Source organism: Argopecten irradians, chromosome 5 (genome assembly GCF_041381155.1).
Source record: "Argopecten irradians isolate NY chromosome 5, Ai_NY, whole genome shotgun sequence".
NCBI classification, from domain to species: domain Eukaryota; kingdom Metazoa; phylum Mollusca; class Bivalvia; order Pectinida; family Pectinidae; genus Argopecten; species Argopecten irradians.
In genome coordinates this window covers 21519863-21533460 of record NC_091138.1, presented here as the reverse complement: position 1 = coordinate 21533460, position 13598 = coordinate 21519863, and the positions used below count along the sequence as shown (strand labels likewise).

Sequence of the window (13598 nt, the reverse complement as noted above, 5' to 3'; positions counted from 1 at the left end):
AGGGTGTACCTCATGAATAGAAAGAGAATCAAAATATAAGAAACAATATAAAAAGTTATAAACCCATTGCAGTAAAAATGTTATTGAAGTGGATATTGAAAAGAAAACTTCGTCAATGCTATTAGGTTCTTGATTAACTGGAGTTTTTTTTTTCTTTTACCTTTCAGACAATACTTATGTAATACAACTGCACGAAACTACTGGTATCCAAGCTACTCACAACAGTACATTTTTAACGATGTGTTAGCATAAAATGAACTAAACATGATTTTATAATACACTTGAAGACTTACTTCTTTAAGACTATGCATTGTATGAAAGTTTATGGAAATAAACCAAAAATAATGTGAATAATCCGTATTTTCCATGGCTATATGTGCGTCAATTATCCATTAATTCATAATTTGTGTAATAATTATTTTTTCTTTGTTTTCATACCAAATCTGGCTTTCTGATTGGCCAATATTTTTTTTGCATACCACTATGAAAAAAAAATCCGAGAATGGCGCGAAACCCCGACGTTATCGTGACGTCACAATAGAGACATTGACGTTGCGTATTGATTCGGAAAAAAGAGTCCCTTGAAAAACCACTGTAATGTTACATTTAAACATACTTCATTTTATCAAATAGAGTATAAAATTAATTATAAGTATTGATGTCACTATTTTTTAATTTTATCGGGTTATGAAAAGAAAAATTGTTTGCAAACTTTTGTGAGAATCCGCTACGCGGATTCACACAGTTTGCAAACAATTTTTTTTTCATACCCCGATAAAATTAAAAAATAGTGACATCAATGCTTAAATGTATTAATTAATACTGACGTTGACGTTTGACTTCAAAAATCGTTGATACGATAATTAATCATTCGTAATACTCTCCACATGGTAAAATATGGTAAGTGAAGACGATAGCGGACAATATTCTAATAGGTTTTCTTTTGTTTACCAGATGACCACCCCAATGACCCATTACCTCCAGTTAACTGTCAAGATAACTGTTATACTCCGAGTGAATTAGTGGCATCCAACAAAGCAACTCGGGGGCAATTGTCGAACACGATAAAATATATTACAATACTATCATGTAAAATTATTGGGGTGAATATAAAATATTTTCGTTTTACACTTTTGTTGGTAACTCACATTGCATAAGTTTTTTTAATAATATTAAGTGAGAATTTCAGGCTAAGAGAATAAGTATGAGAATACTTACAATTATGTAATCAACCAAGAAATACTTTTAAAATTACATTTGTTATTCGCTTTTCTTAAAACATACTTGTAGTTTATTATTCTACTTTCACTTTTGAAGTTGGTGAATTATATTGGTTTTGAAAAAATAACGATATAACAAGACCCAAAAACATTTGACAACACTTTATTTCAACAATCAACGATAACTTCTCAAAACGTCTCAATAACATGAATTTAAATAAGATAAAGGTGATCACAGATACCCACACACTCAACACGGGTAGTGTTCCGTCTTTGCGTATTACAGAATTATCTGTCCTTGCAGGAGGGATCATGTTTTACGAGTGTAATGTCATATAAATATCGATAAATATATTAAGAGAAAACTTTGTTCACAAAGTAATTTCATCACAGTCGATACTTACCCGCACGGGAGAAAACTATGTAATATGCAAAAATACGAATAACAAGTAGAATAATCGAATTATTTTATTTTTTATAAAATATGTTATAACGGACGAATTTTGGGTTGCATTCATTCAATCCCCATATCTAAGCATAATTGACCTTGACTTACTTATATCGTTGTCATAATGCATTATTTTAATATATCAATATGAAATACTTTAAACGCCGATTGTGCGAAAGATGAGTATGATATAGCCATAATGGTATGTACAATCAATGGTCAATTGGGTATGATCATGCCACCATCAAACTCGCTTACGTTTGATATGAGATTCTGAATCTCTCATTTCACAATCAAAAAAGACATTTATCTATTAAACTATAATGTCACAAAAGCTAGAATTCAGAAATAAAGCAATCAATCCACTTAGTTATGCTTTTCTAGTACATAAAATTCATATGTGCATAAATGAAATAAAATGGTAACGGTATCATTGAAGACCACAATAAAGATTACAATACCAATATTTATGTCTATATAAACTAAACTTGAGCGTAGCGCAACTGTACAGCTAATATTGCTTTTTATGTATTCCGTGTAACTTCAGGCAATAACTTCATTAAGTTTTATTACTCATTATTGACGAGTTCACAAATTATGAAATGATACATTGAAGTTGATTTATTTACATTTATCCTTGGTAACAAAGACTATTTCTAAATACAGTGAATCAAACTACATGACATTCCCGATATAGATACTACACTGTTCTATAAACGTATAATCAATCACAATTAAAGATATAATAACACAGAGTTAAATGTAGCATATTTCATTACGGTGTCGCTAGGAAGTCTAAAATATCTTGAATTTTACTTGGCGACGCTGACGTAGATTTATATCCGGATATCGAAACACCTTTATAAAGGTCCAATAATGTTTCCCTAATAGTTCTATCAGGTCTACAGTCGTGTCTTTGTTAAAAGGCCATTCACCAGTAACTCGATTTCCCTGGAACTAGAATCCAGATAGACACTATTAGATAACATCTAGTACGAAACAAGGATACTTTAGTTGGCATGCATGTAAAATTGCGATGTCAGTACACTAGCACGAAATTGAAAAGTTGCCAGGTAATTATATTTGCTTTATTTTACATTGAGTCCTCAATGTGAGGGTTGCTTTTTGTTCAGTGACACGGTGACATTTGTATTTACGTGTGATTCGCTTTCCACCAGCATAGGATCACCCTATCACTCGGGTACTCCGGATTTTCTCTAAATACGTATGTTTTAGATAATCTTACACATAAATTGTAATAATCCTAATTCGAAATTACTGTTTTAATCAAAGTACTGTTAACATCCTATTTTGTATTTACAGTCGTAAAAATGATTTATAAGTTAGCGAAATGAAAAAAAAAAATATTATCGTTATATGGCCGTTATATGATCAGCAATTACAGACTATAACACAGCTATTATAATATTCAAAATATTACACATTAACTTCCTTGTAACTTTAAGGATAGACGAATGAGAAAATATCCACCCTCAAACATTCACGCTAAAGTAAGTGTTACTCATAATATCATGATGCAATATACCGTAATTGTCATGCAACCATATATATTTCGTATCACGAACACTTCTCTAAAATTGGTGTAAGACACGCATTTTCTCTCTCTATTCCGAGACAACGTTAACTGTTTATTGCCATATACACATCGCTACAATATCGATCCACGTCAAAAATAATAAAATATTTTCGTCTACTTTAAAATTTCCTTCGGTGTGTTTGAATGATTTATGTCATTATCTTAAGTTTTCAAAATATTTCGTAAAAGGTGATAACAAGCGTGAATATTCATATTTTATGAAGATGTACCAATACGGGGGTTTCAAGATCCCAAAACGACGTGTATAAAGAATAATTTACCGTCGATTAGTCTCACCATCAGGTGATTATGACGTAATCAATTGGCGTGTGTTTCGTGACGTCATAATCACCGGAAAGTGAGACTAATCGACGGTAAATTGTACTTTATCATTGATTTGGGGTCTCGAAACTCCCGTATTACATGGCAATCTCCTCAGTATCTGCCGCTTGATGTGATCCGCCAATGGGGATATCTTTAAAGGAAGCCGGATGGTTACCTGACGACTTCAACGTACCTAAATTTCATTTCTATTTCTGCATTATAACGTTCCCGAATCTCCAATCGATGGTTTTTACATGTCATGGGTCATTCATAAACCTTAATGAATGATATCAACAGATAACGGAGTTATTGTCTTCACCTTGGTGAAAGAGAATTTTCTTCTTTCTTTACAATATGAAGTCAAACTTTAAAAATATCATTTGGATATTCTTTTTGTTTCTGCTGTCGCTCTTCATTCTCATTTCAAACTCACATGACAAATATCGGCATAACATGTAGCTATTGCTTTCTAAAGACATCTCTATTTATGATTTTCCAGACTTTCTATCTGTTGTATATATACATAATCAAATCTGTGCGTATGTTCGAATCCATTATTGGACAGTTGTCAAATACTGTGCGTTGGTCGATGGGTTTTTCCGTTGATACTCTGGCTTTCACTCGCCTCGAAGACCTGGTATACCCTGAATGACCATGGATGTTAATAGGAAGTAAAACAAACAGGAGATATACCCTGTACAATTTTGGTTCTGTTAAATGGCATGTTTTCGATGTCAACATTCGACAGGATTATCTAGTTAAACTTTGTATAAGTTCATTTTGGACAAGTACTTCTCTAAGGGGCAATAATTGGTAAAACCGGTGAAATCAAGTTTTAAATTACAACGTTGCGCTTACACATTATATATACAGGAAATGCTTGTGGCATATTTCGTGTTGTCAGTTTCTGGCGTGTCCTACAGGGAAATGGAGTTAACAACCATACCAAGGGTTTTTCTTTCCGCGGATTCAGAGGATTGGGACACTGGACCTTTTACTACCCGGATACATCTACAGCGCAGAAGTCCCAACACAGACCGCCGGAACCTTGGATTGCTGATGAAATAGATGGTGAAGTTCAGACTGGAATGCGTGTGTGCAACCATTGTGACAAAGAGATGAGTCTCCATCGAAAGTTTGTCTCCGATATCAATGGCAATGACAACGGCGTACGGTGTCCAGCACATCATAAACAACGTGAAGATGACGAAGAGAGTTTTAGATGTGCGTACTGTCTCGTTCCAGACCTTCAATGATGAATAGTGACCGTCGCTGTCCAGCTCGTAAATGCTCTTTTTCTTCTGCCATATCTCCAAAACAATTCTGATGTTGCAGATCGCCATGACAACCAATGGTCCACCAATCAGACAGACGGATACAAAAAGGGAGTAGGATAAAGATGCAGTTCTGTCCCAAATACACTGGTGGTTCTTCTTATCAAAGGTGTGGTCTCCCCAGCCGACGAAATTAGGAAACTCAAAAAGAAAAGCGATAATCCAGCATGTTATGCACAAGAGACCAACGGTGATGCGAGAGTAGAATTTCTGATAAAATGTGTTGTGACAGACGTAGAAGCATCTGTTGATGGTCAACATGGTAAGGCTGAGAAAGGCACAGAAACATGCGGTAAGGCACATACTGGCAATAAAGTGGCAAAACTCCAGCTTATCGTCAAAGAAGGTGGCCCCTTTTACTACTCCTACAAGAAAATAAAGTTATCGTCATCCACGTTTTAAACGAAAAATAAAACAATAGCTATTTAAGTATAAACAAAAACATAAAGGACACTAATAAAGTCACGTGAAGGACAGCGTAGTGAGCGATGCAGACCACGTAGAGTTTTGCAGACTGGCAGTAACCAAGATAGTTTTTGAACTAAAATTTGATTGCAACCTTATAAGTGCGTTTACAGTATGATATGATATGTTGCCATAGAGATGCTACTTACCAAGAATACACATTGGATCAGCTACCCCAGCTACACATAGGTCCGCTATAGCTAAATTCACCATGAAAGCTTTGCCGGCCTTGTTAAAGGTATTGTTGATGGTACTAATCAGGATAATCAGAAAGTTGCCAAATGTGCCCAATACCATCAATATCGACATGAGGACGATGTATAGAAGCGCCAGGGAGAGGTTGGTTTCCAATAGAGGTGGGAGGTAAATCGCAACAGGCCTCAGTTCTGTTCTGTTACAAACATTTTCAAGACTTGAATGTGGGTCCGAAGAATTCGTCTCATTGATCATGCTGTTGTTCCCACCAACCTGCATTAAATTTGATATCGGCATGAATCAATATTTCAATCATTTTATCATTGTCAATTCATATCATGCTAGAATTTTTTAAAGCACACATTAAGCATAATTGTTACTTATTTTAATTGCGTGTAAACTTTGCGTGTTGTTCGGTGATCGTTGATTGGTCTAATCAGTTTAAATGATAAGCATTTAGTCTCTCGGTGTTTAGGTAATCGGTCATGTAGTGTGATTGAAATACAAGGAAAAAACGAAAAACAACGCGTTCAACGTCCCAGCAGCATTTTCAACCTACTTCAAAAATCACTGTAGAAATCTGATATGATTTTGATGTGATCTTTTGATTGTTTCGATGATAAATATGCTTGAGGAATTTGTTCAGAGACATTAAGATAATGATACTTCGGTAATGTGTCCTATGATGTTAAGATGTGATGCATATTAGCATTTGACAAAGAAGCCTATTTGAGGTAACATTTTTAGCAGTAAGCATGGCGATTGTGCTTTATTGAAATAATAATAATAATAATTGACTTTATTTTCATTCGATTGCACATTGAGTCAAAGACTCTTCTCACATATGGTCGAACATATAAAATGTACAGTATTTACAGCATAGTTAATAAACATACAGTATTTATATAAAATGAAATCAAAGATATCACAGAATAAGTAAATCATATCCCAGATTAAATTATCATATCACAAAAACAAAATCATAATATCACAGTCTAGAAAAATACAGAAAATTGCCATAATTGACACATAAAATTCATGCAAACAAAAATCTCATGCTGCAATTATATATATAATGAAATAATAAACACAAATATGTGTCTTGTATACATATATGCCAATATGGCAAAAAATAAAATTTGACAGATTATACACTAATATAGCATACATTAAAACAAGAAGTAAATGTTATATGATAACATGAAATACTAAAAGAAGGATTTAAAAATTAACACATAATAAGATACGGATAAAGAAATTTCAGTTGTAGTTCATACATAAAATCAATGATTTTTATTATTATAAAGTTCAAAGAAATGCCTTCTGCATTCAACTTTGAAGGTGTTAAGAGATTGTTTTTCCATAACTCTTGCAGGAAGGTTATTCCAATGTGCTGGACCATTATATTTAGAAGAATATCTGAACTTGGCTGTTTTATGCCGTGGTAAAACAAATTTTCCCATTGTGCAAGATCTAGTTTGAATGGGATGTACAATACTGACTAGGATGTTACAATTTAGGTAGGCAGGACATAAATTATTTATAATTTTGTACATCAAGACACATTCGTTATATTCAACCCTGTGGGTGAAAGGCAGCCATTTCAATTTGACAAACAGTTGTTCACCTGGAACACTAAAATCGACATCTAGAATAATTCGTAGTTACCTTTTTGGATTCGCTCAAGTTTTTTAACAAATTTCTGTGAACAGTGTCCCCAAATGTTGGAACAATAATCAATATATGGTAAAATAAAACAATTATGGTAAGTAATTCTAGCCGACATTGGAAGGATTTTTTAATTCTGCACAGTTGATAAAGTTTAAAAAAAAAAATTCCAAGACATCTTGCACTTGTATATCCCAAGATAGATGGTCATCGATAATCCCACATTAAAGATTTTCTGTCTTGAAATGTCGATAGTGGTTAAGTAATATAATACTTAAGTAGGTCAGCAAATTTACTAAAAAAATCAATATTAATATTCTTTGATTTCAACTACATCTAAAGGTACTAACAATATTGGGGTGAAATCTAACTTGACTTTTGTTGATAGTTACGTATAGTGTGGCTTTAACTTATCACAGCTTCTGACGAGAAAGAATTTCGTCCATAGAATAGCTTAGAAAATGACATTTTTCTTCTTAATTGATGTAAGCATGTGTAACAGTACAACAATGCACATCCTGATATTGACAGGTTTTGGTGCCGTACTAAAACTTCGTCAAAGTCCTTCGTTCCCTAAATTAAAGAGTGAAATAATGTCCCTCGGTAAAATATCTTAATAAGATAGAATTAGAATTGTTTTCCAAACATTGTACAAGAAACCTAATGAAGTGAGCATCGATGAATCATACGTGTATGCTAAATCGTGCAACATTGGTGCTAACGTAGTGTTGATACCATAAGGTGTTGTTGTTGTTGTGAAACCGTGACATCATTTATCGATGTGAAAAGGGCATGTTTCCATTTTTAAATGAAGTCATTAACACAATTAAAGCGCTGTTCAGGTACTTTATAATTTTCACACCTTGCACCTCTCAAATTATCGTGCTAGTGATGATAATAGAAAACATTATCGGTTTCGTAATTTAGTTCTCTTGTATGAAGCATTGCTATCATTATAGCCTTTTCTGTATGAAGCTGAATTATTGTCATTAAGTATCAAATTTGAGCGGTAATTATTTCAGGAGTGACGGCCTTTAATAGCGCCATTATGAACATGATAATAGCCAATGTTATCATCGCTATTTTGTAAATTAGTGTAAAACGATCCAATGCCAGCTCATCAAAGGGACAATTCAGTCTAAGAGTAGTTAGAGTACATAAAAATTTGCACAGTATATCGGAAACAAACCAGTTTTTGTAGAAATTAGATAAGTTAGTTTTACTCTGATATGCCAGAAAAGCCCACTGTAGTGAAATGTATGCGAAAGGTTACACATAGTGGTCGGATGTCTTGTATGCCGAACCCTGGTCCTTGCCTATGGAGTAAAGACATTTTTGTCTAGAACTACTCAAACCGCTCTTACAGTAGTGTGCTTACCTTATTAGATGCATGTTCTTGTCTAAAAATAACATCATCGACTCCTCAGTGATTACGTATTGCATTTCTTTAACTTGCGTGACTTTCGCAAGGGTATGGGTACGGCGAACATATTGTACCTGCTAAATCGTATTGATCAACGATTTGGGATTTCAACGGTATCAATCAAAATAATTAACATTGTCGTGAAAATTGTCAATATTACTTGTTATATGTTTCATAAGGAATGTAGAACAATACATTTATGTCATATTTTTGTGGTTATGTAACAGAATTAGCCTCAATGAATTGTCCCTTTAGAAATGCTCGACTCCTATATAATTACAGGAGAAGCTTAACAAGTAGAACAGACTGTTCAAATTAAAGCCTACCCCAGATGCAGAATTCTGCTGTGTATTCTTATTGTATGAAATTTCATATATGTTGATTCAAGAAATTACAAACTGAAAAGTGTTTCTTCTCGTGAAAACCTCCAGCAGTGAACATATTTATTCCCGCCTGTATCACATAAATGACTTGAACATTTACAAAAGCGCGATAGATATTTTACCAATGCGAAGTACATTGTATTACTGGTATGCAGTCATTAGAGATACCTCGGGTCAAATTGATGAATGGCGAGGACTTCAGAATGAAGAATTTTCGAATAACCAGAATGTCCAAATGTATCAATATTGTATCGATCTAAAGAGTATACTGTTTTGCTGATCGGAAACAAATATTATTTACCTTAAAGTATTATTTTGGAACCATGAAAATATGTCAATGAATCAAACACAAACAATTGAGTGACAGAGATCCTATTTAACACTTAACAAATTAACACATCTCTTTGCATCCCCAGTAGCTCATGTTTCTCATCCAACAACTGAAGATTGTTTACTTGGGAGCCAATGAAGAAAATAAATATAGTCCATGCATGATTGACCTTGGGGTAATACCATGATACATGATTAATTCTAAAAGAATTTTACTCCATGATGATTGGTTTGGAGTCTTTAATACACTAATATGTTACCTAAATAAACACTTGACTTCTCGAATCGATATCAACTTTGGAGGTTTCCGACAAGATATACTCTCAGTGAATCTAATTTGATTCAAATCATATGTCTATGGCTTCATTTCATCAGTAAGGGTCACGATAGATCTGGGTCATATTCAGCTGACATCTTATGTCAGCCAATCAGTAAACTTGAAATCTGTCCTCATTTCATACGCTGCAAAAGTTTTTAGCTTAATTTAAAAAAAACCGGACCATCCGCTCTCCGATTTTCACGCGTACACGCCATGAAGTAATGCAGTAAAGGGCCACTACCTTCCCGAATCAGTTTGGTGATTGAAGTTTTAGCTAAAATAAATCAAACCGCGTGTTAGTTGACTAGCGATGAACCAAACGACAAAACAGCAAAATGGATATCTACTGTTAAAGATGTTCCACCGCTGACGAATGGTATTTTTTCTCTATTATCAAAAAACAGGAGCGAAAGAATTAGTATTTTTTTCAGATAATTTACACCATTACCACCAGTGAAAAGTTTGAGCTTCTATTTTTACTTCAAGATAAAAATATCAAAAATAATTACTTGCGTCCCAAAAAAATATCATGGCACTATGTCCTATATGGAGTTAAGTGCTTATTGCGCATGCACCAAAAGCAAAATGAATCATTGTATATATAACCACAATAATACATCAGCTATTGTTCATATGATGGGTATCGTTTATGCTCTGTCGGCGGTGAAGCATCTTTAATATATTTTGCATTTATTTGGTGTTGTAACCTCAACTTAGTCTATCAATACATATTTTCTTATGTGATTATTGTTTTAAATTTTTGATTCGGAAAAGTAGTGGACCTTTAATTGTGTCAGATCGCCGATATCCTTAGGGACCGTTTGTCGTCGTCTGGTAAATACATGTGGTCTGTTTTATCACTATAAATATAGTTGTTTACTGAAATAGCGCGCGTCTTTTCTTGTCAGAGTCCGCACGGCCAACAAAAACTGTTCACCTACTCTGGAAAATCATTATTACCGTCAGAGAATATGTTGCCTTGAGAACCTAGTGAACAACACAATGATCAACGTCAAAGAAAGCTTTGTAGTTCTTCTTTGTAGATCGGCTGAGATCAAAGGATCACATAACGTTAATATTTCCCGAAAGATTGTTAAAAAACAATACATTCAGTCATTTTATCATTTCTATCTTTCCGAAAATATCTTCAATTAATGGCTTAGTTATTGATGGAAGCTTAGATTTGAAAAGTATGTAGTTTTGTATACGAAAGTGTTTCATAAAACGTCCCACATAGATGTTACGACAGTACGGTATACTCCGTAGACGTTTGAAGCACCCAACACTTTAAATTCAAATTAATTTTTTTAAATCAGTTTTATGTTCTACTTACAATAAAATTAACATATTAATAAATCACATGGATTCCGATATAAAACAACCGGTACATCAGAGAATACTCTCCACAGAACAATGAGAAATCGATTGAAGCCAGCAGGAATGAGATATTCTTTCAATTATGTTTTTTTATCGCGAAACATTCAAAGAAATGTTTGTGTTGGAGATCATTTAAATTTACATCACAAAAAAATATACAGAGAAAGGAAAAATTATCATATCAATTAGAATTAGGTTTAAGAAGAGAAGCTTTATGAAACACGACTGTTAGTAATTAAAACATCACAAAAGAATATACAGAAAAAAGGAAATATTATCATATCAATTAGAATTAGGTTTAAGAAGAGAAGATATATGAAACACGACTGTTAGTAATTAAAACAAAATGTAAGACGTTTGAGTTGGTTCCACACTTCGCCGTTTTTACCCGATTTTCACACAGCATAGTTTATTTTATTTTATGTGACATGGGCATAAATAGCAGTTTAGAGGGAAGCTTCATAAAATTCTCACAAAATCTATTTTTAACAAAATGGAGAATATCATTTTTGGTGTATTTTTCCGTAACGTGTTCATATCTCCTCACTTTAGAAATGTAGATAAATTAATCTAGATATTAAGTCGTAAACAAATAGACCTCTGACAACTATACCTGGGGCCAATTTCACGAACTTTACATGACTTTAGGGAATTCCTTAAAAAACTTTTCCCATAGGAATGCATTACAGGCAGGTCTAGAATCTTAAACTAAGGAATTCATATAAGTTAAGTAATGTATGCGAATCTATCCCCTGATCATATGAAAAAGATGATTAACCACAAAAGGAATCGCTATCCTTGATAACGAACCAAAATATGCAATTTATTGTACAACAGATACACAAAATATGAAGTATCTTTGAAAATTGATAATGTAAATCAGCTTAAATCGAAAATGAATGATACAAATTGCAAAAAAGTGTGAATGGAAAGTGAAAAAAAAAAGTACTGAATTCGAAATCACATATTTATGTTGTGAAAATGTTTCACTGTTTGTCACGCCGTCAGAACACTGACTTTAGTCAGTGAGACAAGGCCTAGTTATAGACGGAGTCATGTATGCGGTAAAATAAGTAACTAACTACTGAAATTAATTAAAGCGTAGTAATGGTGGTATAAAAATGGAAAAATGCGTCTTATAATATACATTCAAAACGTATTTGTTTAGTCATCAGTTACAGAAATCAATGATAATGTCTTAATTATGGAATATTTTTTCCAATGTACAAATATCCATTTAACAATGGCGAAACATTATGAAACGTGAAGAGTTGCTCGGAAAATCCTGAAATAACGTTAGGAAATACTACATAATCAGTGATACTTACATTGAATCGACATTGTGGATCCATCCTGGTGTCTGCTACAGGCTAGTTGCGTGACCGGTCGTGAGACATTCCGGATTTTATAACGTCCACGTCTGTCGCACCAGATAGGCCACAGTTAATGACCAATCACCATCACCAGCGATTTCTGATCGATGGTAATGCCAGTTATCATTTCTGAAATTTGTAGCCGTTGGCTTCAGCAAGCCCTGTTTTAATTCGTTTGCAAACTCTCTATATTAAGTACTTTGCGAACCAATCCGCATCAAGATAACTATCTCACCGTTATCGATTTCAGTATTTTATTTCGTATTTCTATTTTCACTTTAAAATGAACATCCTTATCCTGGTGGCTGATTACGGCCATCTCGTGTTGTTGTGTTGTCGCCTTGTCGTGTTGTCGCCTTGTCGAGTTGTCGCGGTCTCAAACTGCGACAACCCGAGATTTAACAGTTAAAATGTCGACTTGTCGCGTTTTTGAACCGCGACAAGTCGACAACACGACAACACGACAAGTCGACAACACGACAAGTCGACATTTCAAACACGCTAATTAGCGCGTACAGAATCTCGTGTTGTCGCGGTAAAATGTCGACTTGTCGTGTTGTCGAGTTGTCGACTTGTCGTGTTGTCGCCTTGTCGTGTTGTCGACTTGTCGTGTTGTCGAGTTGTCGACTTGTCGCCTTCCTGTTACACATGCGCAAATCATATGAAATAGCCACTATCTTTGAATATAGAAAACTGAAGTCAATGCTTGTGTATGGTGGCATATGTCTGCCATCGATTTGCCGACTTACGACTTAATAATGTCGACATCGTTAAGGCATTAAGTCGACATCATATCGGAAGATGTCGACATAAACAGAAGAATATGTCGACTTACCACATGTACATGCCCACATAATGATTCCAAGATATTTATGTAGACAGTCGGTAACTCGGCGATTTATGTGTTTATGCTCGGGTGTGACACCGACTTGTCAGTTATTGACGTCGACATCTAAACTAAAAGATGTCGACATCTGGTCTTGAAAGTGGAAATCAAAGGCCACCCTTTCATAGAGCACTGTGTATATGCAGCAAAAGCCATACAACAGAGATCGACGTTGATTTTGTTAATTAAAGTTTTTATTTATTTGATTTCAAAATAAAAAAAAAAATTGTGATCCTGCACATCCCGGCCATGAAAC

The 13598-nt window shown here is 34.2% G+C and overlaps 1 protein-coding gene across 2 annotated transcripts; it reads right to left on the bottom strand.

The window, feature by feature from the left end:
- Positions 1–1367: 1367 nt before the first annotated feature.
- On the bottom strand, positions 1368–12714 carry LOC138323206 (melatonin receptor type 1B-B-like). 2 transcript variants are annotated; one of them, XM_069267623.1, is made up of 3 exons: positions 12412–12714; positions 5538–5856; positions 1368–5288 (listed from the first exon to the last, which is right to left on the bottom strand). In XM_069267623.1, the coding sequence occupies exons 1-3, from the start codon at positions 12433–12435 to the stop codon at positions 4507–4509; spliced, it is 1125 nt and encodes a 374-aa protein (XP_069123724.1). In that variant the 5' UTR covers positions 12436–12714; the 3' UTR covers positions 1368–4506. The 2 variants fall into 2 exon arrangements, with proteins under 2 accessions (XP_069123724.1, XP_069123725.1); XM_069267624.1 differs by lacking the exon at positions 12412–12714 and having other exon boundaries at positions 5538–6257.
- Positions 12715–13598: the final 884 nt, after the last annotated feature.